This window comes from Aedes aegypti, chromosome 3, assembly GCF_002204515.2.
Source record: "Aedes aegypti strain LVP_AGWG chromosome 3, AaegL5.0 Primary Assembly, whole genome shotgun sequence".
Lineage (NCBI taxonomy): Eukaryota > Metazoa > Arthropoda > Insecta > Diptera > Culicidae > Aedes > Aedes aegypti.
This window is the reverse complement of record NC_035109.1, coordinates 16,062,079-16,090,060: the sequence shown is the minus strand read 5'-3', so window position 1 is coordinate 16,090,060 and position 27,982 is coordinate 16,062,079. Positions and strand designations below refer to the sequence as shown.

At 38.8% G+C, this 27,982-nt stretch overlaps 1 protein-coding gene and 2 long non-coding RNA genes across 5 annotated transcripts; 1 reads left to right on the top strand and 2 right to left on the bottom strand.

Annotated features, from left to right (window-relative positions):
* Positions 1-567: 567 nt before the first annotated feature.
* LOC110678388 lies at positions 568-4,727 on the bottom strand. Its single transcript, XR_002501557.1, has 3 exons — positions 4,509-4,727; positions 2,579-4,445; positions 568-825 (listed from the first exon to the last, which is right to left on the bottom strand). It is a non-coding gene; the product is annotated as an uncharacterized LOC110678388 (long non-coding RNA).
* Positions 2,427-3,671, top strand: LOC110678387. The gene is made up of 3 exons (XR_002501556.1): positions 2,427-2,522; positions 2,577-3,519; positions 3,583-3,671. It is a non-coding gene; the product is annotated as an uncharacterized LOC110678387 (long non-coding RNA).
* Positions 4,728-24,832: 20,105 nt separating the features above from the next.
* LOC5568042 lies at positions 24,833-25,631 on the bottom strand. Of its 3 annotated transcripts, none has more exons than XM_001651925.2 (2): positions 25,393-25,631; positions 24,833-25,341 (listed from the first exon to the last, which is right to left on the bottom strand). In XM_001651925.2, the coding sequence occupies exons 1-2, from the start codon at positions 25,450-25,452 to the stop codon at positions 24,889-24,891; spliced, it is 513 nt and encodes a 170-aa protein (XP_001651975.1). In that variant the 5' UTR covers positions 25,453-25,631; the 3' UTR covers positions 24,833-24,888. The 3 variants fall into 3 exon arrangements, with proteins under 3 accessions (XP_001651975.1, XP_021706752.1, XP_021706753.1); XM_021851060.1 differs by having other exon boundaries at positions 25,398-25,631; XM_021851061.1 differs by having other exon boundaries at positions 25,595-25,613.
* Between the last annotated feature and the right edge of the window lie 2,351 nt (positions 25,632-27,982).

Here is a 27,982-nt window from a genome sequence, read left to right as displayed (position 1 = left end):
ATGCTCGAAAAATCACGTTATTTTTACTGACTTTTGTTATGTTGATAATTTGTAATATTCATGTATTTGAATTTTTATTACAACCATGCTAGAACATTTCTGATTACCTTGGAACCACATGGCCATGAAACATAAGGGATGTGACCACTTATTGACCTGGACCAAACCATAATATTTTACCCCTCAAACTTCATGAACTGTCTACTCCAATCCATTGATGATCATTGCAAATAATCTTTTCTTTTCTATTTGGAACCACCCGGACATGACATTGATCAGGTGCCCTCAGGAAAGTGGCCTCCTGGAAATGGCCATTTTAGACTTGGTGCAAACTCACACATATGTCTCATCAAACTTCATGAAGTATCAGCTCCAATTCATTGATGACGATTGGAAATTCTTAAGCTTATAGGTACTTGAAACCACCTGGCCGCAGAACAGAATCAGTGCCCTCAGGGAAGTGACCACTCGTTGGCAATTTTCACATGGAATAGGGTGCTAAAACGTTTAATGGAATCTTGTTTTTATTTAAAAACACGAAAAAGCATGTAACTGTAACTACTTCGGCAATTTTTCCCGCTCAAATAACGGCTATATCTATTTGAACTTCAATAGGGCAAAGACTGTTTATTTCGTTCTTAAATGCTAACAGTTGGCACCAGCGGTAAAAAATACAGGCAACAACCTTTCGAACATTCAGCTTTTTTCACTGGCCGCCGAGCGACGACACTGTTGTTTGTATTCCTCCCTCTGATCGCGCTTCGCTGCATTCTCCAATTTCTCAAACTTTCAACACAAGCGCATGGAAGAATGGTAGTCGGAGAACTGTCAAATCGTATGGAAAATAATGAAAAACGTAAATTACTTGCAATTAGCAAACTGGATCAAAAAAGTAGTGATTAGAAATCAAGTGTAGTGTGAATACATAGCTTTTTGTGTTTAGTTCATCTTCCGTGGTGCTTTCTTTACTTCAGGGTTTCGTTTTTACTACCACTGAAAAAGAGCCATCTATTGCTTTTTCAGTTTTAAATATCGCTCTATATAAAAATTGGGTCCATAACTGAACCTTGACACTTATGATTATGTTTGACGTTCGCTTAGTCGACAAAAACACCACAGTGGTTTTAGTTTTAGCACTGGGGTTGTTCCTATCTGAGATTTCGGAAGGGACACGTAAAACAAAAATTTGAGTTAAAGCCAAAGGGTGTGACAAAACATGTAAGTGAACATGTAATTTTGGCCTAAACTTAAGCGTTTGGCACTAAAATTGGGACAGGGCTTTAGGACCCTATTCTCGATAATTTGAAGTAAACTGATAGGACCATAATTTCCTGAACTGTGGATCGTGACTCCCTGGGGAATCGTGAGCCTTTATAAGGGAGGTCGCGTAAAAATCTAATTTTGCATTTTTATCCTACGCTATCGAATTTTTCTAAGCAACTTACAAAATTGTTTCACATTAGTTACCAAGACAATTTCAAATTTTACGTTAAATTAAGAAAGAAAGTCCTCCCATCATCACTTTTGAAAGATTCCATATCATATAAACCTTTCATCTATAACAATACCAATAATTGTGACTGGCACTTGTTTAGACAAGAAAAAGCTTTTGCTTGAAAACCTTTTTGTTTCCTTAAAAGTGCGCATCTCGCGATGTATGGTTGGTAGTAAAAATAATATCTATCCAGAGACAAAATTTTATTCGAAAATCAATATTTTTATTCAAAAATTTAAACAATTATCTACAAGTTGCCTTTTTTTGATAACAGTAGTTCGAAAAATATTGGGTTAGAAAGTTTGGCTTTTTCCAAATGATAGTTCAGAGAAATTCTGGACAAACACACATGTACACATTCACTACATTTCATTGAAATCTGAGCGGGTGCTGCCAGCTTGGAATACGTTTTTACGTGAAATGGATATAGCAGTTTTTAATTCAAAACTTGTTGTCCTACAAAAATTTGAATCTTTTTTTAATTGCATGTTTGCCAACGAGGTAGAGTAAGTGGTATCATATTCAAAAACTCAATGTCAAGCAACTGTAAATCGCTGGTATAGAATGAGTTATGGTGAAGATGTATGAGAAGCTCTCGAAAGAAATATTGAGTCCTTCGTACCACTGCGAAAATTTTACCCTTTTTTGTTGGGCTGGAAATTGTGCTGATTATAATGCTGTGTTTGGAGTATATTTCTGAGATTTCAACTGAGAAAATTTTAATAATTTTAACCTGTGGCCGAACACTAAATTTATTACTTATGCTAGAACTCAGAATAATAGCTCAATGTCCAGAGTGTTTGAATATTATCTCATCTGTAGAGGAAATGTTAAAACAGTATTTGCCATCAACATGCATGTAAAACATGATATAACTTATCCGATATTTGCTCGACCGTCGAAAAATACATGTTCGCCGACATTAAAACCGTTTATTTACTTCGAGATCATTCACATCGTGCTGAACATGGAACACATTCATTTTATTCCGCTTCTTTTAGCGTCACTTTGCTTCAAATTATCAATGGTAAGAGTTTTTATAATAGTAAAAAAGTGTCAATAATAATATAAATCTCCACAGACCTACGATGTCGTTATCGAGTCCATGTTTCCAGATTCACGAACAGATCCGGAAAGGGTAGATTTTGGTACACTTCGCATAACTCGTGTTGGTCGTAACAATTTCACAATATCTGGTACATTAAGCATCCGTAAATCAATGGGCAATGAAGCACGAATTCTGATGGAAGTTTCGAAGAAAAACGCCGCCGGAATTGGCTACAACCAGTATATTGCTAGAAACGAACAACCACTCTGCCACTTTTTTGATTCTGAAGACAGTTTCATTCCTCTTTTGAGAAATGTATCGAACTTCCCCGAGAAAGGTACATGTCCATTTCCCAGGGATGATATCACCATAAATAATTTCAAATTCGACGAGAAAATGTTACCACTTGTGGTGCCCAAAGGTTCGTACGTCTTAAATACCCAACTATTAGAGGAGAATCGCATATTTGGAGGAATTTCCGTTACTCTAGTCGTAAACTAGAACCCTCACCCGGCAAAACGAATTATCCCAATTATCTCAACAGCGATGACACACGAAATTGCCGCAGCCACTAAATCGAACTGTCATAAAGTTCACATATCCACGGCTTAATAATACATTTCGTTTGAAAATATAAATTCAACTTCCTCTCTGCACGAAAAAAAACTCAGGAAACAGCTAATTAAATTAGTTCGAAACCAACGTTTGCGGCGAACGGAAAATTTGCCCCGGCCCAGAAGAAAAGAATATTTATTGGCGGCAGCAACCGAAATGGGGTGCAACAGCGAGTGGCAAAAGTTTTACCCAATATAGGCACGTTGAAACGGAAATTAACCTCTTTTTTTCGGGGGACTTGTTACCTTATTGTCCCGGGCTCTACACTTGTTCGGCATGCAATCTCTTCCTGTGCTCACATTAGACAATGCGGTTGTCTGCTTGAGTCACAGGGGAAAGCGGAGTAAAACCAACACCATAGGTTTTCTTTTATATATTGTATAATTTTGCATGTCAAATTAACCTTAAAACGTTTCTCTCACAGTGGCTAACAATCTAGCAATTGATGAGATCGCCCGATGATACATTAAGGTAGGATTGAGTGTTAAATAAATACAATCATATGTCATCATTCTTGTGTATAACCATTGAAAGTGCAGGTAAGATCAGCACCATAAGAGGGTAAAACCGATAAATAACATTTGGAAAGAATTAACATATTGTAAAAATCACCAACGAATGAAATCCTCGAACTAAATATGAACATTTCAAATGGTATACGCAAAGATTGATGTTGTAGTTTGATGTTTTGTTTGAAAGAGGTAGCTATCGTATGACAACATAAACATTATCTATTTTTGCTTTCTTGTTAAATCATTTATTGTCTACTATGAAATGGAGTTAGATCATCTCGTCGCAGATGTTTCTCATTGTCAACATATGGCGGAGGCACCTCCCGCTCTCCTGGAACAAGGATCTTCAACCTTAAACTGCAAATAGGTTGAACGGACTCGGGATCGATTAGCTTCATTTTAATCCAATAATCATCCGGAAAGGAGAAACCATTTTGTTTAAATGTCACATGGTTACATTATAATTTCCCTCTGGAAATGGGCATTTATCCGTTTTGTTCTGAAAATGAACAGTGAACGGTTCTTTCGCATCATTTAAACTGCACACACCCATGTAACTTTTGTAAGAGGGAAAACTTTTATTGTTAAACTTTTAATGGATTTTAGAATCGTAGAACACGCTTCGGTCTAAGGGTCGTCTTAGGTGAACCATTCCCATTAGTTTCGCAGGCTTTGTTTCGTCTGAGCGATACAACTTCAGCGCATTTAAACTAATCCATTGAGGGTCCCAGTTAATGTTGGGTTCGAATGAGATATGCTGTGGGGTCTGTTCGATCTGTTGAAAAACAATAAAACAATGTAATCCGTATTTCTTTCTTATCATTTATTCAACACTTACCGTTGCAATAGAAATAATTGATTGCAGCGCTATTGACAACTTTAACCAGAATGAAGGCATGGTGAAGAAAGGGAATAACAATCATTTCACATCGTTTATATCACAAACCATGAATTGGAAACTTCATTACTGGGTGCTCTGGTGAAAGGTACTCATAAATGCATTATATTTCGCTTTGGTAGCCCAAGCTGAAGTGCTTAATTTATGGATATCGTTAGGTAAGCGGTTCAGCAGTTCAAGTAGCACTGGCAACAAATGCAATATTTTAGAAAAATAAAACAATTTACATTGTCGATGCATTTCCGATAGTGTGTATTATATTTATTGGTTCATTTAATTAACATCTAAACAGATAACAATGAATTAACCATTTCACACCACATTACACGAATCGTAGATACATCTCTGCATCCTCGGTTGTGCCCCACGCACGCCAAGTCGTCGCACATTTGATCCGTCCACCTAGCGCGTTGCGCTCCACGCTTTCTTGTATCGACCGGATCCAAAGCAAACAGGGTTGTAGGGTTGCTGGATGGCATTCTTGCAACATGCTCTGCCTGCCTCCTTCAGGCTTTGGCCAACTTCTGGACACTGGATTCACCGTAGAGTCAGGCGAACTCGTGGTTCATCCTTCACCGCCACACACAGGTCCGACTTCCACTGATGATGCGCCTCCGTATTTCATGGCTACCGTTATTGTTAGCCATCAGCGAGGATCCAAAGTAGACGAACTCATCGACCATCTCGAACGTATCCCCGTCTAACGTAACACTGCTAGCTAGACGAGCCTTGTCGCACTGGGCCCCAACAACTAGCATAAAGTATATGGCTTGGTCGCACTCACCACCAGTCCAACTTTCGCTGCGTCGCGTTTCAGGCGAGTGTACAGGTCTGCCACCTTTTCAAATGTTTGGCTGACAATGCCCATATCATCCGCGAAGCATACAAATAAACTGGATCCCGTAAAAATCGTACCCAGGCTGTTAAGCCCGGCTCTCCGCATAACACATTCTAGCACAATATTGAACAGCAGACATTAAAGTCTTTCACCTTGTCGTAGTCCCCAGCTGAATCCAAACGAACAGGAATGTTCGCCTGAAACCTTCACACGATTTTCCTTAACTTCCTGTTATCAGTCTCGTGAGCTTCCCGACGGAAGATAATACTTTGTAAGCCACATTTAGAATGGTGATCGCTTGGAAGTTCTCACAATATAACTTATCGCCTATCTTGTAGATATATTACCCTTTCCTTCCACTCTTCCGGTAGCAGTTCTGTTTCCCAGATTGTGCCTATCAGCCGTTGCAGACAAATGGCCAGCTTCTCCGGGCCCATCTTTATGAGTTCAGCTCCGATACAATCCTTACCAACAGCTTTATTGTTCTTGAGCTGGTGAATGGCATCCTTAACCTCCCTTCAAGTGGGGGTTGGTTGGTCTCCATCGCCCGCTATACTGGCGAAGGCATCTCTCATTGCCAGTGCTCTAAACGCCATCCAGGTGTTCGTCGAAGTGTTACTTCCATGTTTTGATCACCTCACGCTCGTCCATCAAAATGTTCCCATCCTTATCCTGCGGCACGAAGCCGTTGCGAGATGCGTTGAGCTTTTGACAGTACTTGCGTGTTTCTTGAGACCGGCACAGCTGTTCTCCTCGCACTCCATCTCCTCCAGGCGGCGCTTTTTTCTCCCGAAAGAGGCGAGTCTGCTGTTGCCGTTTCCGTCTATAACGCTCCACGTTCTGCCGGGTCCCTTGCTGCTGCATGACCGCCCGCGCTGCGTTCTTCTCCTCCAGAATCTGCCTACATTTCTCGTCCGTCCCACGTACCCGACGTTGCTTTCAGCTGCATTGTTGACTGCTTTCACTGTTCTCCAGCAGTCCTGAAGGAGAGCTTCATCTAGCTCACCCTCTTCCGGTAATGCAACCTCGAGGTGCTGCGCATATGCAGCTGCGATATCAGGTTGCTTAAGTCGCTCTAGGCCATACCGGGGCGGCCATCGGTACCGTACGTTGTCAACGATAGAGAGTTTTGGGCACAGTTTAACCAACACCAGACGTGGTCAGAGTCGATGTTAGGGCTTGGATAGGTCCTGACGTCGATAATGTCGGAGAAGTGCCGTCCATCAATCAGAACGTGGTCGATTTGTGATTCTATCGGCTGTGCTGGAAGTAGGTGCTTCGAATGGACATGTTCTTCGAGGCGGCTAAATCAATTAATAGTAAGCCGTTTTGGTTCGTCAGCCGGTGGGCGCTGAACTTTCCAATCGTCGCCCTGAATTCCTCCTCGTGGCAAACCTGAGCGTTTAGAGCTCCTATGATGATTTTGACGTCGTGGCTTGGGCAGCTGTCGTACTCGCGATCGAGCTGCGCGTAAAAATCGTCGTTATCATCATCAGTGCTTCCGGAATGAGGGTTGTGCACGTTTATCATGCTGAAGCTGCAGAACTGGCCTTTGAGCTCCAACTTGCACATTCTCTCATTGATCGGCCACCACTCGTTCACGCGCTTCTGCATATCACCCATCACTATGAAAGCTGTTCCTAGCTCATGCGTGTTTCCACAGCTGTGGTAGATGCCAAATTCGCGGTTCTTCAGCACGTCGGCGAGTATGCGTGTGCTCCCGATGAAGTTGAGAGATTTACAGTTCCACGTATCGAGCTTCCAATCGCTAGACCCTTTACGTCGCTGTGGTCTTCACCTTGATTTGAGAGATTGAATGAAAAATCTCTTGGGCTTGTAAAACCAGCCGAGCGGTAACAAAATGTTATGATCTTAATTTAATTATTGACTAATTGCAAGTGATTAAAAATGACTTGTAACGACTTTAAATTGCTTGTTTTATATCAAAACATTCATTTTCTTGTCTATTGAACCGGGTTTGAAGTTTTATAAATTTTTTTACATATGTAATTGATAAAAAACTGGTTATAACCATATATGTTTCTGTCTATGGCACGCAACATCATGTTTTAATAGAATTTTCATAGCATAGATCAAAAAGCTCGTAACTTAATGAGTTACCCCATATATTATACAGTATTATAATGTTGATACTTTGTATCAACAATTATAACTGCACTTGATATGGCCGGCGTTAAGTCAGAGTGGACCAAGTGACATTTTTCATATTTTGAGAAAAATGGATTTAAAGTCTAACGCTCTGTAATTTTTGAACTCGTTTAAATTTTGGTTCAATATTTCTACACATCTTTGTGTTGAGAGGTCGAATGCCAAGAGAAGGAGTTGCTGTACCGTTCTCAAGAAACGCGGAAAATCTATCAGAAGCTCAACACATCCCGCAAAGGCTTCGTGCCGCGAGCTGAGATGTGCCGGGATAAGGATGGGAGCATCTTGACGGACAGACGCGAGGTGATCGAAAGGTGGAAGCAGCACTACGATGAACACCTGAATGGCGCAGAGAACACAGGCACAGAAGGTCAGGACAGCGAAGGCGATGGCTACGTCAGCACAGCGGACAGCGGAAACCAACCAGCTCCCACGATGGGGGAAGTTAAGGATGCCATTCAACAGCTCAAGAACAACAAGGCCGCTGGCAAGGATGGTATCGGAGCCGAACTCATCAAGATGGGCCCGGACAGGTTGGCCGCTTGTCTGCATCGGCTGATTGTCAGAATCTGGGAAACGCTCATATCAGATATTTTTTTTTCAAAGTTTTCACCAAGGATTTATCCATGAAATGTTGTCATTGAAAATCCCGGCATTTGTCTTTAGTGGATTAGTAATGGATAACCCCAGGACATTTTTTCTGGATTTCTTCAAGCGGGCCGTGGATTCGAACGAATAGGATTCGATCGAAAGTTGGATCTGCTGTAAACAAGAATAAATGCGAACAACCCGGATTTTATTTGAGGAAATTTTAATCACAACTTTTTAATTAGAATTATTTTTAAAAATGCTTCTACGCGGGTTAATTTACAACAATTACCTCTCAAAAAATTGTGTGTTCTTAAAAGTAGAATACTTTTATTGAAGGTCTACTTCGTAATCAAAAGAGTGATAATTCATCAATCAACTACAAACACCCAGTTGGAAAGAATCCTTTTTTTTCAGTTCTTTCAAATATTTAATCAGAGACTCTGCCAGATGTTCCTCTAAGTATTTTTCCATGAAATCCTACAGAGTTTACTCATTTTTTTCTATGAGGTTCCTCTAGACAGGGAATGCTCCAGAAATCCATCCAGATACTTTTACAGGAATCCATCCAGGTATTGCTTCAGAAATTTATCCAAGCATCTCCGAAAAAACTCTTCAGAAAATGAGTGTCTGGAAAAAATCTTGGAGGAATCCCTGGATGAATACTTGAGGTTATTTAGGATGTGAATAGTGGAGGAATTTATGGGGAAATCGCTGGAGGAATTTATACAGGCATTCTTGGATGAATCCTCGGAAAAAAATGTATATTCAAAACCTTGAGTATTACCTACAAAATGCTCGGAGTAGATCCTGTAGCGATTTCGCTGACAGAATTCATGAAGGAAACTCTTAAGAAATTCGTGAAATAATTACTTGTATTAGCTCTGCAGGAATTCCTAATAGGGATGAAGCAATCACTCATTATTTTCGGTTTTGTGCAACGTAAGAACTATATCACAATCACAGGACACGACGCGAGACAGGACACAACACTTATGGTTCTTACAAACGTTAAAAGGACATATAAATAACCTTTTTTTTAACGACCGGTTTCGGGCTTGATGCTGCCCATCATCAGGTTGGACATCGTCCTGATGATGGGCAGCATCAAGCCCAAAAAAAGGTGATTTATATGTCCTTTTAACGTTTGTAAGAACCAAGTGTTGTGCCCTGTCTCGCGTCGCGTCCTGTGATTGTAATATTGCTCTATATTGAAGAAATCTCCGGAATTATTCCTGGAGTAACTTCGAGAGTATTACCTGGGGAAGACCCTGCAAGTATCCTTGGAGAAATTCATGGTGAAGTTTCTGGAGCAATATCTTTCATAATCATAGAAAAGCTGTTGGAATTCCTGGAGAAATCTTTTGTGACAACTCTGCAAGAATCCTTGTGAATTTTTTTCTTGGAGGAACCCTTCAATCAATCTTCGGAAGAGTTTCAGGAGAAACCTGTGAAATCCATGGATGAATCTATGATGGAATCGCTGCTCCAGCTGGTGGTGGAATTCTTGGAAGAATCTCATTAAAAATATTGCCGGAGCAATCTATGAAGAAGTCTCTGGAGATTTCAGCAGGAACTCCTCCTCAGTAGAGATTTTCCTGAGGGATTTTTTGGAATAATCCTAGAGGAACTCCTAGTAGAATTCCTAGATGAATTGCTCCAGCTGCCCTATCTGAGCCGATCTGAAAGAAATTGGTTGCGATTAAAAGATCTTCTTGGAGGGATCTCTGAAAAAAATCTTTTCCGACACCAATGTTTTGAGTTGACAGTCTGATCATGGCGAATGACTACACAACTTTTAATGGTTGCTATGTAACGCAAGTTCGACGAACACACACGATGGACCGATGCACAAGTTCACTATCTGACGTTTGAGCGGTGCCGTGTTATTTATGTGACCATGGCAACGAGTGAATTCGGCACCGCTCAAACTGCAAATTAGTGAACTCGTGCATCGGTCCATATGTTTGCTAATAGATCGTGCACATATTACACAGTTCGCGTGAACATTCGTGCAATTTGCCCAAATGTTCGTGCATTGCACGCACTGTGTGCTTCAGGTGCAGGAGCCTCATTGCTTGCAAGCGCACAGGCGCGCTGTACATTGTGAGACTTTTTTTTGGTCCGCCTCATTTTTCTTGAGATGTGTCTCACTGCGGTCTCATGCGCTCCGTCATATGTGCTTTTTAAAATTCAGCGCAATAATTGAAGTGATTACAAAAGTTTACAATGAGAATTGAAATTGTAACTCTTGGATCGTGAGTCTTTGACCATATCATGTAGACCATCTAGACACCTATATAATGAGGCGAAAATAGTTGTAGAGGCTCTTCGTTACTAAGCAGTTGTTTCACAACTTGGATACCGATGGTGCGCCGTAGCGCCGAGCAGCGCATGAGACGAGTCTCCCTGAGAGCACATCACCTAGCGCGCGCTTTTAGAATTTTCGTGAGCCTCCTTCTAGCGCAGCACACTAGGATTCCTATGAGCTGAGAGACGGTTTGGTTGGAGGCTCGTCAGTACATTTCTGTGCTCCTGAGAAATATGTAACTCTACTTAGAAAGCCGCATCCTAAACTGAGGCCTTCAGGCCTTGAGGCCCAACCTGATAGCTCCATGGCCCACCAGGATAGACCACAGGAATCCTCAAGATCATCTAACCTACCTCACCCCACGTGGCTGGTCGAGGCAGACGACCGTCCCCAGCCCAAGCAGATCGCAGCCGTGGCCAACACCAGTGTCGCTAGCCTGCCCATGCTAGCTCCCGATTCCCCGACACTCCAGATTAATTCGAGAGCCAAGTATCGGTCTTTAGCTCGGGGTGCAGCAGTGCGTAGCCGGCCGGCCCAACACCCATCACAATACACACACACACACGATCGTAAGTTTGAAAATAAGTTTGAGAGCCCCAGGACCCGTGCTCTAGCTTGCCAGTGTCTGAGACACAAAGGTGGTCCTCCGGACCACAAGTAACAAGCAAGTCGTGTGCAGTGTCGTTCTTATTCTTGAAACTACGCCTTAACACCAATTCTTATATTAGTTTTCTAGGAGTACTTCAACGGTTATTTGCCAAAAGCTTGCTTTGCCAAAGAAGTCATTTTGAATTCTTATATGTGCACAATACACGAGCACGATCATACTTCATGGACAAGGAAGGAAAGTAAACTTAAAGATTCGGGAATTGATGGGTTTACTCTATGGTCACGGAAGTTACCACAAAGCTTATGGTCCTGTACAACATTGTCATGCTGATCATTTTATCCGGTTTAAGGTGAAGATGAATCGAAGCCAAACTTCAAATTTTCAAGAGCACAAATTTGGAGAACCGAACACCCGTTTAAGCTGAAAACATAATCGATTGGTCACCACCAGCTAGGGACCAATCGATTAATTTTTCAGCTTAAACGGATGCACTGGTTCACTCTGATGTTCGGTTCTCCAGATTTGTGCTCTTGAAAATTTTAAGTTTGGCTTCGATTCATCTTCACCTTAAATCAAGAAATTGGAAAGGGATTCACAACTATGGAACAACTGCATTTCCAAGGACACACGTTTGATCTCTGAAGCCCTCCACAAGAATCATCGCATCTAAGGTTTCAATTTTCATTTTGTAAATTATGCCAATCGTCCATTATGCCTAATGTATATATGCCTAACGTGTATATGCCTAACGTCGTACACCCTGTTGAAAGCGCCATCACACATACAATACCAATACAGTTATAAGAAATAGCTAGAAATGAAACAGAAAAATTATTAGAAGTAAACAAATTTTAATCGAGATTAGTGAGATTAGATTTAAAGAGATTAGTGCAGAGGAAAAAGTTTTGAGAGCACTTCAAGAGAAACCAGTATACTATGTAAAAGCGGACAAGGGCAATTCAGTAGTTATTTTGGATGAAGAGGATTATGATAATCAAATGAATGAATAATAATCACTGGTCCCTATAGGCAAAGAGTCGCACCACTCCCCACAATGGTGAGACATGCATAAAAAACTTTAAAAGAATGTAAGGCGCTACTTGGAGATAACACTGGCCACCTCAAAGTAACTAATCCTGTTCTACCAAGAATTAAAGGCTTACCAAAAATCCACAAACCTGGAAATAATATGAGAGTAATAATATCTGCAGAAGGGTCTTCTACACACAAAATGCAAAGTGGCAATTCCAATCCATGCCGAAACCTTTTGAAAGCCGTTCAGTTAACAGCACTCGGGAGTTTGCAAGCCAACTTCAGGTGTCTGGTGGTATTTAAGACGATAAAATTATGTTTTATTTTAATAATAAAGCTTTATTTCTTTGTATTCCAGTTAAAGAAGCCATAAACCTTTTGGAAGAATGGCTAATTAACCAACATAATGAGTCATACAATATCTTTATCCACCTATTAACAAAAAGCAATGCTTTGTCTTAAGAACAAACGTTTCATCTTCAAACTAACTTTCACGCCAGCCATGTTGTATTCTGTACCAATATGGATTAGCTGTCGTAATACCAGGAAAAAAAAGCTCTGCAGTGGATTCAAAATAAAATTTTGAAAATGAATCTGAAGCTCCCTCCCTGGTAAAGTACAAATTAGTTGCATAGAATATCCATTGTTAAAACATTGGAACAAATGTCGAATATAATTATTATAAATTTACTGCCCATAACTGCATAACAGTCACATTCGACATTTTTGACAATTAAGAGGAGAGTGGATCAAATGATAAAAACTTTCGATCAACTTTCTGAAATCTGTGAGATTGTTCTAGAAAATTCGAAAAAAATACCAAGTTGTTTTGTCACATTGGTAATTATAACCGCATAACAGTCACATTGAGATCATAAATGAGCCTCGTTATGCAATAGCAATGAAATTTCTATCAGAATTATTTTCTGACAATTCACCTAGTATGCGATATGAGTTGCACAAAATATCAGCCTCAAATAAGCACTTTTGAGTTCCTGGTAATTTTTAGAATTTTTAGTTTCCTCCCATACTGCCATAGAATGCACACTTTGTATTCAATTTACCCAATGCCTACTTTTGTCGAATGTTACAGATATGCAGTTATGGGCAGTTTAGCCAAAGATCGTTGCAATCTTCTATTACCACAATTAATGCGTTATATATTCTGTAAAGGCCCAGATAGCCGTAGCGGTAAACGCGCAGCTTTTCAGCAAGACCAAGCTGAGGGTCGTGGGCTCGAATCCCACTGGTCGAGGATCTTTTCGGGTTGGAAATTTTCTCGACTTCCCAGGGCATAGAGTATCTTCGTACTTGCCACACGATATACGCATGCAAAAATGGTCATTGGCATAGTAAGCTCTCAGTTAATAACTGTGGAAGTGCTCATAAGAAGCTGAGAAGCAGGCTCTGTCCTAGTGGGGACGTAACGCCAGAAAAGAAGAAGAAGAAGATATTCTGTAAAAATATGAACTGCTACGGCAAATGAAATATAATATTTTGTTAACAAAATGTTAATAAAATAATTTGAAATGGTACTTAGAAAGTTTTAAGAATTGTAAAAGTAGGTAGTTGCAAAAACTACACGAAAATTTTCTCAACAAATTTAAACTCAAATTTTTAAGTGTCTGTTTTACCCACCTTACCCCTATCCGCTGTGCCTCGGTTCGGCTGAGTCATATGAAATTTGCAACAAACACGATCGAAAATTGGCTTCCTGACAGGCTGCTTCCTTTGGCGTAGTCAGACCGGCAAAAAAAAACCATCAGGCGACTAATAATAAGGCAGATCAAGCCCAGATTTCCATCGAAGAAAAAATTAGAAGCGTCATGACAAGGAAATCCTCTGAGAAGGCGAAAAGCGAACCTCTTGGATGTCTTTTAACGTCCCCTTGTGGATTTGCTTCCTTCGTTTGACACCGGTTGAGCCCATCACTTTTCAATCACATCAAAGCGACCTGGCATAATCGCGGAAAATTCATTTCGTTTTTCTCGTTTCTTTTTTTGTCGTTGATAGTCGGTAAACCCCAATTGTGGTGTTTTTTTCTCTGTGGCTTTTTTAGATAAAAATTATTACGTATCAACCGGGATCAATCTGTTTCATCTTTGGTTGTCCATAAAATGTCTTGAATTAAGGATTGTTTCGTTCCTTGACATTGAAGCAGAGATGAGTATGACGCTACTGTCACCCCACGGTTAGGAATCAACTAAGGGTTGTTTTTCAAAATGAAATGTGATTCAACATCATGGTGACACTATACAAAACCTAATTACCTTCCTGACACTGTAGAATACAGTTGTTTTCGAAAAAAAAACACCTCAAAATTCGTGATTTCCACGAAAAATGTAAATTTCTATATTGCAGAATTCGTTCTCAATTAATTTTGAAGCCCGATCAAAGCAAACCAAGAAAAAATATCGCATCTGTATCGGTCTATAATTGGCCATCGCTGAAAAATCGCTAGAAAAATCGTATGTTCAGCATGGCTTCTTTCAATTACCTCAAGGTTAAGGAAGGCTCCTGTTTTTTTATATAGATTATGTGTGTATTGTGTAGCTTTTGGTAGAAATAAATCATAAATCGCCACGTGAAAGCCGTTAGTACGAAACGCCCCAAATTTGAATAAGGCAGTAAATTATCTCCGGAAAACAGGCCTCCTGAGATGACTAACTAATTTGCTCTCTCTGTCGAAATGAATTAATGCCATCTCACGTGTCACATCGTGTGCTCCAAACCCAAACCCGGTGGTCGTTCTCTAGAAGAACAAGCATCATAAAAACGTTCCGCTACTGTCATTCATCCATCCATCCATAACGGCTGCTTTGGATGCACCCTCACATGCCAGAAGGCCGTTGAAAAGGCGTAAAGTTCTTAAGTGAAAGCTAACGAGTAGTTAAACCGTCGTAAACCTCCATGCAGCGTGCATCTTAAGAAATGTCCGGTAGCCGACCAGTCAGTAGTGGATTCAGGTTTTACGACTTAAGGTTCTCACCCGGTGCACCGCAGAGGAGGCATCAATTGTCCATGCGAGGTTTGCTTTTATTGACGAATGGACGGGCGTATTTCGGATGTCTTTTCCCTTGAATTCTCCTTTGGCGAGGGATGCTAGGTTTAGATGAATTTTCCTCCCGGTAAGGGTAGTTAGAATGAAATAAAACTCAAGTTTGGCTTCATGCGATGTTTGAGGGGGTCGAAAAGTTGAATATGTTGAAAAGTTATGTAGTCAAAACTATCGAGTAGGAAAAAAATTAGGCAGAATCTTCAAATTTTCGAACGTACAGAACGAATACTCTGTGATTTTTTTTTAACTGTACGTTCGAAACTCGCTATAACGACAAGTTTCATAATGACAAAAGCTAACGTTTTGATTCGAATCCCGGACAGCTTCAACGGAAGCTTTGTAAGGGAAAGATTTCACTTGAAATTTTTCAAAATGTGCAATCAAAAAGTTCCCAATTTGAAAGATTATTATTTATAAACATTTTACATTGGAATCCATGAAAATTTACAATGTTCATCTAGTTTTGACGTCTTTCTAACTTTAATCAATGATTCGACTATTCTTATTGTGGTTTTCAAGAGCTATCCGGAATTCGAATCAAAGTGTTCGGAATATGAAAAGGGTGGTTGTGGCTAGAATAAAAATCATGAAGAGGCCGAACATTTTTATTGATTAAAGTCAACTTCACCCACCATTCGAAATTTAAGTGTTTGCAAGGCTCGATAACGCTAAAGTTTTGAACAAAACGATTCAATTTATATGTGTTTCGATTAGCTGTACTTCACTGAAACCCTAAGTGTCCATAATATGAATCAAAACGGTACATATAGTGTCATTTTTTCTTCCTTCTGTATGAAAGACGAACATTTATAGATAGGCTAATTACTCAGCCTCGCACCTTCCATGAGCACAATCTCGTGGGTAAGTTCGTCCAAACTTACACGGTGCTGTGAACTCCAATCACTTGATGGTCTCAATCAGTCTCTTCCTATTTCTCTCCACCAACTCATTTTCAGTCTCAATGCTCTATGCTTCAAAAATGCCTTCTTTAGAAAATTTTTAAAAATTCAGGCATTCCTATAAACTTGCTTGCTGAGTAGTTTCAACTGTTTTAAAAAAAACTCTGCCACGAAAATACTCACAAATTTCTCGAGAAATTTGTACAAGGATTTCTTCAGAGTATAATATTACTATTTTCCTTGGGATGTCGTTTTAGGAATCTTCCAAAAATTCACAATAGTTTCATCCCGAGATTTTTTTTTTTCAAACAGCACTAGCGACCCTTGTAGGGATTTTTTCCAAGAAATTTTTCAACGATTTTACTTAAGGATTTTACAATGCATTCTTGAACTTCTCGAAAAATGTATACACAAATTCCATCAGCTACTATTTTAGATATAAGTAATTTCTTAATATTTTTTCCTGGATGTTAATTCTGTGATTCTTTCAATAATAAAATAACATTTAGAAATCTGTCCATTCTCCATTGCTGGTTCGTAAACTATTCCAGGAAAACCTTAATAGTTTTTCTAGAGTGCTTTACCAATAACTCTGCGAATCACTCCAAATCCAATTTATATCACATTTCACAAGTAACTGACACAAGGAAAATTTTTATGCGGGGCTCATAATCGTATTTTTGGATTTTTGCTAAAAAAATGTTTTTGAACCATTCCAGCTTAAATTAAATTCGTAAGATTTACTAAATTCCTGTCGAAAAATCAGAAAAATTTACCATAGAATTTCTGAAACTTTTTTACGAATTTCTTAACGATAAATCTCACAGAAAAGCTTAATTAGTTTTTGTGGAATTACCTACAAAAAGAATTTATATTTTTTCTTTGTCTTTCGTAATAGAAAATGATTAGCGTTAAACGGATGAAATTTTCACTGAAGATATTTGTATCTAATATTTTATAAAATATGTTGCATGAACTCCAGTATTGCTCGATACTAAAGCGAACAGATTGATGTACAAACCATATATTTCTTCAGGCTGAAATTCCAAACAAACTTTTTTGGAGGGACTATTTTAATTTATTGTGTTAGAACTGTTGAAGTTTAACACGAAATTTTTGGCGATATTTTAAAGAGCATTGCCGTAATGTAAGATATTACTAAATTTGAATCTCCGAGGAAATTTTTGAATCACCTTATTTTTTTTTAAGGATGACTACGGGAAACATACGTATAGGACTCCAGCAATTTTTCAATACTTCTATAATTTATCTGTTTTTTTTTAGATTCCTCAAAGTGTTGCTTCTTAAATTCTTCTCCATAAATTTTTTTTATCGCATTTCTGACTTCAGCAGTAGCGTACCTAAGGGGATGCGGTCCACATCGGCCCCCGAGTTCATAGGGGCCCCCAAATCATGGTAAGAATTTCATTTAATATCATGAATTTGATCTTTAGAAGCAAGGCAGAAAAAAACAGTTTGAAGATGATCTTAATCGGCAATGTGTCGGAGTCTCATGGTCAAAGGGAGTGGTCCTCAGCCTAACTGATTATGCGGGTCACCTGAATGCTCTTAAAATATAGCGCGGGCCGTAAGATATGAATAATTTTATTTAAACGGCATCTAATGGGATTGCAAAAAAAATATCGTTACCGAATGTTGCACGAAAAACTCTCGTGCAGAAAATCTTGAAAACACTTGTAGATTTTCGCAGTTATTCAAAACTTTTTTAACAAGTGATGGCTTGTTCGGCAATATTCTTCACCGTAAAAATGCCTAGGGTGGCTAATCAAGTGGTAGCGTGAGTCCTAATAATAGTGATAGTGCGGTATCAGGCGTGTTATTGGCAATTTTCATTTTATGTTTATTTTTCTATCATCGCCCTTGTTAAATGATATGAATGTGTATAAAAAAAATCTTGGAAATAGTAGAAAACAATCAAAACCTTAACTTTTTCGCTGTTTGCACCAGTAATAGTGAGACGTTCCTAATATAGTGAGTTTTAATGGGAAATCAATGTAAACCACTATTACAGGAACATAAGTAAGCAAATGCCACTAATGTTCCAATGGATGAAGCGCTTTTTCGAAAGATTCAATGATTTGAAACGACCTTTCGCTATTGTTTGGCAATTTTTTATTCCTCAATCCGTTACTATTGCCTTTATCACTGTAACATAAGCCTAATCTAGATATGTGTTCATACATTTCGTAGAGAGCAATGGGTGATCTCTGGCGATTTTGTTTTCTGCAAAAGTAAGTTTTTCCACAGTAAATCCCATACTTAACTCTGAAGGGCTGGCGCCAAATTATATTTTCCACGATCGATCCACGAACTGAAATTTTGCACAGTTGTTATGGATTCCAAAAGCAATCCAAAAAGTAGACTGGAGCGAGAATCCGAATTTTATTCCACACTCTTGATCATTCCTTAGACAATTTGGAATAATCACCCAGAAGACACCGAAAGAATGACAAGTAAATGCTATGATCTACATTCATGTGGTATGCGCCGCGAAAACTGTTGACGTGATACACAATATGAACACAAAGATGAAATCTCTGGGTTCTCCCATTCTCTTCCCATAAGAAACCATTGAAGCGATCAAACATCTGGATTATCATGAAGTACCCGTAACTTTCAAAATCTCTCAATATTATCGACAAAATCTGAACTCCAGAATTGCTTATTCAATTTAAGCGCCCATGTAACTTAGGAAAAACGTTTCTTCGATAGAAATTAAAAGACATCAACAAGCAGAAAGCAACAGTTTTCGCAAAGCCAATCAATATTAGGAGATTCGAAAAAAAATCCCTCGTACAACCAAAGAAAATTTTGAAATTTGACGCATAGGTCCATAGACAGATTGAAAGCTGTTTCTGAGCTGATACATAAAGGCTTATTCACAAAGTCCAGATAATTATTAGAATTTTCAGACTTGTTTGAAGGACAAGTTTTCCAAAATCAGTTGATAAAACAATCTAATATAACCCCGGTCACCAAGTAATTACAGCTTACGGGCCACATCACACTACTTTTCAAAATCCTTACGCGGGCCGCTTAAAACCTTCATGAGGGCGCACTTTGGTGACCCCTGGTCAAAGGTATTGATGATTAAAGTAGCCTTAATACCTATTCGAAATTTATTCTGTGCGGGCCCATAATCGTATCTGAAATTGATTTGGAACTTTTTTCTGGAATATGTCGCGGATTTTTGAAAAGTTTCACGAATGTTTTTTTTATTTTTGATATTTCTGGGAATATGACTGAGGATATTCTTGGAAGATATCTCTAGGAAATATCTCTTAAAACTTCTAGAATAGTTCCTGGTGGAATCTTAGGACCTATTTATGGAGCAAGCATGGGTGAAATATAAATGATAGTTGTATAATACGATACGATAATACGATGGTAAAATCATTAGATACATTCCTGGAGTACTTATGATTTTCTTGAAAGAAATCTGAAATAATCATGGGAGGAATTGAACGGAATCTCTGAGGTTACTTCTATGATTACACTAAGAAAAATGTTTTCATCATTTATTTCAACAGCTGATTTCACACGAGCACATTGTATTTAAACGGCGTACACCTTAATTTTGAGGGCCCCTGAATCAAACCCGCAACGGGCCCCACAAATCCTTATTCTTGATATTTTTTTAAACTTAAAATTTATTTAAAATTTCCTTTGTAGACTCGAAGGCAAGAGACATTTCGAAAACATATTTCGTATGTAATTCTTGTATAATCTAGAGCAGTGTCTCCCAAAGTGGGCGAATTCGCCCCCCTGGGGGCGATTTTCAGACTCAAGGGGGCGAACAGAATTTGGGGGGCGAAAAATCCAGAAAGGGGGCGAAAAAGCTAACATGGGAGCATTTGAAAATAATTGCTCATAACCTTTGGAGGACACACATCTGATGGTTAATCAATTCCAAACTCAAATATTTCTAGGACTATTTTACCTTAGATTGTTATATCTCTAATCATGGTCATTTTAAAATTATTTTAGACAACATTACATGATTGTCAAACACAACATATTTGAGTTATTCATTGAGCTTTTTGAATAAGATTTGAAAGTTAATATTTGGAAGTTAATATTTCTGGCATTTAACTTTTTCCAAAAAAAAAAATCTACAGTACCATTTGTGATGTTTTTAATTATTTTATAAACAAATTTTGGAAAATTTAGCCTACAAAAATCGCGTTCCAGCGATGCCAAGCCAAAAAAAAAATCCTATTTATAAATAGATTTGAAGAAATTTCAGAGATGCGTTGGATTTATACCTCCAGAACGTCCGAAAAATTCGAGTTTTTCTTGGTGTTATAAAAACACCCTTTTGATAAATTGAACGGATAATTGAGTTGAAAAACATTATGGATTTTCATATAATTTTGAAGGTTTTTGGATTGGATAAAGAAAAGCGTTAGAAACGTCAGGCATTTATTACTCCCAATTTCTGAAAATTATTCCAGTAATTTAAGAAATAGCAGATTAACCACAATTCACGGGATGAGATCTTTCAAAAACGAACATTGCGAACAGAATCATTGCAGTTCACCCAAATATGACATATTCATGTAAAAATAAATGGTGTTGGTTCAGTTTTGGAGAACTTCGCCCCCAACTACGTCACAAGGCGCCACATTACTTTTGTTAAGTTGAAACTGGACCAAACTTTTGCAGACTAAATCAGTAGCCTGTAATGTACGCAAGAAATTTTTAAAATCGATATTTTAATTTACAGTCCAGGCTACCGATATTTAAGAAAATATTTTTAAATGTACATAATAGTTATTGTATTATGATTCTTTGGATATGCGCGTCGAAGTCATTTTTTGTCCTTATTAAAATATTTGAATCACATATCAGGGGGGCGATTCCAGATTAATATTGGCCTCAAGGGGGCGAAAGTTGAAAAAGTTTGGGAAGCACTGATCTAGAGATTTGAAGCCGAATTTCCAGAAAACAAAATCCATTGAAGAACTTCTGATTTATTTTGTGGTATATATTGGAAATATTTCTAAAAGACCTCTGATAAACTTTGCAAAAGAATTTGTTTTTTTTTTTTTCTTAGAATAATTTCAAAGAGTTTACAAAGAAATATCCAGAAGAACTTTCAGTGAAATATCTCAACATAAGATTTTACAGAATCAATGATTTTATTCGGAGGCATTGCGAGGGAAAATATTGAACATTTCAAAGGTATACGGCAATCCAGATCCTACTGAGCCTCTCGGATGTCGGACAATCTTTGAAATCGTCCAGGAGGGTGAGAATCAGTCAGATACGGGGCCTTCTAAGAGGATTTGTATGTCCCTCAGCAGCTGTCGTTCTAGAACTCCCTCTAACTCAGCGATTTTGTTGAGCTAACAGTGGAAATTCTCTACGCTAACTGTCTGAGTTTCTACTTCTCTAACCGGTTCAGGTGGTCTCTCACACTCTGGTCTCGTCATCGATCCTGCCTCCAAGAACCTTCATTCCAACTGCTTCCGTCTGAACCCTCTGAATCGTTCTCTCTCTTACACTCTCCACATCTGTTTCCTCCGGTTCGACAGGAGTATACCTACCTTGATACCTTGATGGCTACAGCGTACCGTCACGCCATTGCCGAGCGTAATCTAGAGCTCCATCTTCGTCGGTCTTGGGCGAAACTTCTCCAGTTGCCCCGAACGTTTAAGGTCGCCAGGTCCTCCTCCACTGCCTACAGCACTAAGTGACCAGCCCACTGAAGTCTGCGTATTTTACGTACAGAAGTATAATCTAGGCCAAATCATCACACGCTCAGCTTCCCGTTCTCTGGTCTTTATTGCATAGCTTTTGGCAGCCGTTCCTCTAAAATCTATTGGTGTTTTTCAACAAATTAAAAAGTTTGTCTTCTTCTGCTAGGCTGGCAGAATCTTTTTTTTTTTGTGGTGTCGCTGTTGAGCATTGTCTCGTTGTCGCTTCACCTCTTTCTACTGCAATGCCACATTTCTCTGCGTCATGAGTGGCCCCTCTACAGGTTGTTCATACGTTCCTGAATCTTATTTTCATATACACTCGGCCTTCCTGGGGCCATCCCCGTTCCCTTCGGTATGGTACCATTTGTCTCGGGAGTGCTGCTTTTCTGTACCCGCTGTTCTGGCTAGAGATGGGCGAACCGTTCGCGAACGGTTCAAAAGAACTAGTTCTTTGTGGTGAGTTAATGAGTCATAGTTCTTTTTTGAGAATGGTAGTGGTAATGTGTTTGTGTGAGTGGTGATTCCTCGTCGCTTCGTTTCAATCATTCCGTTCATTCGAAGTTTATCTGGATTTTATGGATAAGTATAAACCACGGACGGACAAAGCTTGGCGCGCAAAGGGAAGCCCAATTAATGAACTTATATTTTCATTTTGAAATTTGTTTAACAATAAATCGTTTATTTTGCGGTTATTAGGAAAGTTTTCCGGTCTGCGGTAGCCGCAACTGTCGAAGTTCTATTGAACACTTAAGGAGACAGGATCTGGCATTGATTTCGGGATTTTCAAAAGCAGTTTTTCCGTTCAAACACAGTGAACACATTTTCATCGAATAATGTATAGTTTTGAACAGGAAAACTGCTTTTGAAATTTCGATGATGACGATGATTACGATGACGAATTTTTGAACTTTAAAATGCATTCTGTCAATAGTTCAATTAATCTAATCATAACATGCTTGCAGTGAAAAATAATTTGGAAAACAACCGTCAGGATTGTCGGAATATCATTTAAGTTAATTGATGATATTTCAGTGAAAGCAGTAAGGTCCGTTGCGGTAGTTTTTGGTTGAACCGTAAATCGGAAAGTTTTCTCTAAAATAGAAAACTAATTTCAATATGCGCAAATTTTGCCCATCTCTAGTTCTGGCTGACCCGACCTACTTTTATCTACCCCGTAACCTTTATTTGCTCTGAAATACTCGGGATAATAATAAATGAATAACATCCCGACCAGATGGAACAAACAAGATTATAACAGAATGTGTTCCTCTGATACGATTTTTTTATATCACTAGTTGTTATAAAACATGTACTGTTAGTAGTTAAAATAACAAAAATTCTAACAAAATTGGCTCCAAATTGAACTAAAATATAAAAAACCCTGTTATAATTATATCAAAATCATTACAGAATGTGTTGCAAAGATGTTACAATATAACCAAATTATTGCAAACTATGTTACTGTTTATGACATTGGATGTTATTTGCAACAAACTTGTCAAGCGATGTCAAAAATATGACAAATTTTGTTATAAATGTGTTACTGGAAATATAACAAGTTGAGAACAAAGCCATCTTAATAACAAAATTATATCAAGTTCTGTTATTTTTAACTGCTGCTGATTGGAATATGTTACAATCTTGTTGTGTGGTTCAGGTCGGGATACTTCCACAGTCCCCCCAAAATGTCTCCTCGCGGTACTGGCCGGGGTACAAGTAACCTTAAGGATGATAGAGTAACCAAACCCAGTGGGATCTTTGACCGTATGCTGACAGGGAAGGGGGGATTTGCTTCTGCAAGCCTGGAGCGTCTGTACTTCATATAAGGGGTGGCTGATTATCGTCCGAGTGCCAGAGAAGGACTCTAAGCCAAACTGTACATTATGGCCCTCCGATCATTTAGGGGGAATGATCCACCGGAAATCTAGGGCGTTGGTGTCAGGCCCTGCCAGCTAGCTGTAAAAAAAAACAAGCACTGGTATCAGGTATCAGAAGGCCGGCTCCAAAGGCACGTTCCCCACCAGTTGGGAGATTTGTGCCATCGCCATATTTGAGCCTATTTCATCATCTACCCGATGGGAGAGGAAAGGGAAGGGAAAGATGGGAGGAAATAGGAGTGGGGTCCCTTGAAGAGGGTAGATCGCATAAGGCAGCGTCCATTTATTACGTAACGCTAAAATTGGAAATTTTCGACCCCCTCCTCCCACCAAGAATTTATCTGAAGCTTCATCCAGCACTTCGAAATTGGAATAGCTGGCTCAAGGCCAATGAAGTCATGCGATGCTATATCGCGAGCTAGCTCATCAGCCAATTTATTTCCAGCGATGGAAGAATGGCCAGGTACCCATACAAGGTTTACAGAATGCGTTGGGGCCAGACCCTGCCAGCTAGCCGTAAAAAATAACAAGCACAGAAACGACAACAGAATAATACAGACTGACGCGGTTTTATTGTACCGCTGTGCGGGGTGACATTGGGCCTAGGGGCTGACTTTGACCGTCTCTTTCGATGCATCTCACGGCTAGTAGGAACGTCGTAAAACTAATCTAAGACCATCTATTGGCTATTTGTAATGTATTCTTGAAGATTGACACATTGTTTTCATTATTCGAGTAGTAGTTTGTTGTAAAAATATTGGCCCAAAGTTACCCTTATGGCCTAATGTCACCCCGCACGACGGTAATAACAATGTATTGGTCCCAAAATGCTGTCTTGAGAAACACAAGCTCTCACGAGAAGTTTGTCAGACTTAGAGTTCTGATAAGTACCCTAAAGTGTTCGAATCGACAAATAATTTTGAATTATTCTAACAACGTGTATTGGAAAACGAGCTTTTTCAATTTTATAATTAAACCTTCATGCCAAACACTGCCGAATTTATTTTTTTTACCCAGTCAAATTCGTTACACGTTTCGATCAGATTTGAAAGCTTAAAGCAAGACTGTAACTAAAACTTTGGCAAGATGTTTGTTCGGTTTGAAAATTGGTACAACCTTGGCATATTTTCTGTAATTCGACGTAACAAAATAAAAATGCACATTTGTTCGTTGACTGGATTTAGAATAAAATTTAATACATTAATATATGTAGAGCCCTTACTTAACGGTTGCAAATACTTTGTATGCCAGCACCTGCTTTCCCTCATGGTTGTTCATCTTGGCATGGACCACGTATTGACCCTGTGGCATCATTGGCGGCAGCATTTTCTCCGTCAGCTCGAAGTTTTTAATGTTGTACACCCCTTTGGGCAGAGGGCATATCGGTGGCATGTCGGAAGCTTCCCGTACCTTTTCCACTATCTCGTGCTTCATGTTGAAGACATCGCAAAACCCTGCCTTACCGGACATTATTGGAGGACCAGGTTTGTCAGCCGATGATATCGTATAGTAGACAATATTCTGATTGCCCCAGTTTTGAAAGGTTTCAAAGGACCCGACTATGGCGTAGACATTACGCTGTTTTCGGGTCACTCGCAATGTGTTCAGAACGATGTAATCCTTATCAATGTTGGGGTCCGGCTCGAATGAATCGACCGTCAATTCATACATCTGTAATTGTTTTAGATAAACTTAAACTTGTAAACATATTGATCTACTTACCGCACCGAACGGAACTGATGTGAAAAAATATATCAGGACAAACTTAAAGGCGAAGTGCATTGCAACTCATTTATTGTATAATATTGACTTTAACCTTATATGTGTGTCCGATTCCCAATTCACCTTAGAATGACTTCAATTTTTTCAAAACTTGATGATACATTCTAAGTAAAATGTGAAATACCAAACGGAAGACACTCACAGAGATACTTCAACTAAACCCGTAGAACTGATCAAAACTAAGCAAAGTTTGCGTTGAGCCACAGAATTTATATAACAATAATTGGCTGAATAAACAATTTGTGTAATTACAGAGCAAGATCAACAAGTTGTGATCTTTGATATTGCATCGAACCATGGTGAACATTGCGTGCATAAAGAGCGTCAAACAAAATCAGCCCGGCATTTACAATTTCAGCTTCATTTGACAAATTGAAATATCATAAATATCATTTAAAACAGGCCTTGCCCAACCTTTCTGAAACTTTTTCGATAAAAATGGTTGTTGCGTTTGCGTGTTGATACTGTCAAAAATATCAAAATTCATATCAATATGTTTGCTACCGATACGATTAAGTCAAAAAATTGTATGGCTCGAGGACCGATGATAGAATATTTTAAATCCTCATCAAAAAACTTACAGAGAAAAACTATTATTCATTCATATTCATTCATGTATGATTTTAGTCGGCATAGTTATTCTCCTCCCACATGGAAAATTGCCAAGGCGGTATCAATTATAATACCGGATGAAATCAGCATGCTTTCCTACATTAGTAAAGTTTTTGAAAAAGTCATTTTGAACAGAATGATGGTCCACATCAACGAAAATTCATCTTTTGCCAATGAATGCCAAGGATGAAACTTCTTTAACCCGCATTGTATAAGAGACATTCTTAATCTATTTAAATGTCCAAAGAATGTTTTGTGTGAAGCTTGTTTATTCGTGATCTAACGCAAAGCTGAAATTCGAAGGTGACTCTGTTCTAGAATGGTGATAAGTGCATCTCAGTCGAAGTTACTAGTGATAACCTTGAAAGAGAAAGCACCACAATCATTTTACTTATATGATTTTGACCAGTGTTTAGATTTTGATACGAAGCCGATCGAACCATATTCGCAGAGTGTAACAGGTCGTTGCACATCGCAACTGGAGAGTCCTACACTCTGGTAGCAAATGGACTATCGAAATACATAGGAACCCTCTAAGAAAATTCAACCGTTCACAAGGTAAAATATATCAATTTGAATGGTCTAGTTCGCAGCGTGTATCACGGTGCTCCCCTGACCATTATTATCAGAAAAACATCTCCATCAAATATGTGCTCACCAGTCATTTCCTATAGGTAAGTTGCATGTCTGGGCAAAATTTAAAAAAAAATCGTTGGGCCCGTTCTGAAGTTACGCCCTTTTGATTATATTATTCTACCAATTCAAAGGAAATCTGAGCAATTCAAACGGGTTTTCATTGACCCTGATTATCAAAAGAAATAAACTATCAAAATTTGGTTGAAAGTTGGTTTGTTCAGTAATTTTTTACCTTTTGGTGCAGTTTTGAATGGGAAAATAGACAAAATTGGGAGTTATGCCCTTTTCGAGGTGTAACCATTGAAAACATTAATTTCATATAGATTAATCAGGCAGTCTAATACCAATAAGCATGTTCACATAATTTCAAGGACACGTTGCACTTACATGTCGCCAAAGTCTTTCACAATTGATTTCTTTTTTCAGAGGCAAAAGCGCTGTAAGGCATTACGGAGCCATTTTTTTGTGACATTATTATTATTCAAACAATATTTTTATAGCCTAACTAGCTACCCCTTTGGCTGTTCCGACTAACTTTGTACTGCCATAGAACTTAAATTTCAATCACTGAGTAATGGACTATTGGTCAAACTATAGAGCTCTAGACCACTGTCATTACGTTTGAGTCCATTTGTAGCATACATTACTACATTTAGCTTTGGCACAAATATCATTTTTTTCATTTGAGTTTCCCGTTTTATTCGATTACACAAACACATAAGAGCCCTGGACAAATACTCTCAAGCTAACTCGTGAAGAGAAAGCCTCAGTACTTGAAATACGGTTAAGATAAGTTAAAAAATGCGTTATTATTTGGTTTCATTGATTTTAAAATCATAAAACCTGCAGAGCTTAATGGTTCATGTCTTCTTTAAGTATCTGAACTCTCTTGAGAAGATTCGAAACCCCGATTTTCTTTAACCCGAGTGTCATCACACTGAACGCACTTCTATATTATTACCTTGAATGACATTGTCCCGTGCAGGGATGCGAAAAGTACTGGAGCAAACATTTACCGCCTCTACATTCACATCTTTCTACACGACCATCAAAATCCAAAGCAAGCCATAACCGTTCAAAACATAAAATGTCACGGCTCATCAAATCTGTAATCTTCTTCTTATCAACTGCTATTCAAACCCGAATGCGAAAAGACTCGAGCACAGTGGTGACACGATTTTTTCCAGTTTTCGGGGTTTTGCATGTTTGGCAGCATACAATTGAACTTGTTTATATGTATCGCAATGGATTGATTATGCTCTTGCTGTTAGCGCTTATAGAT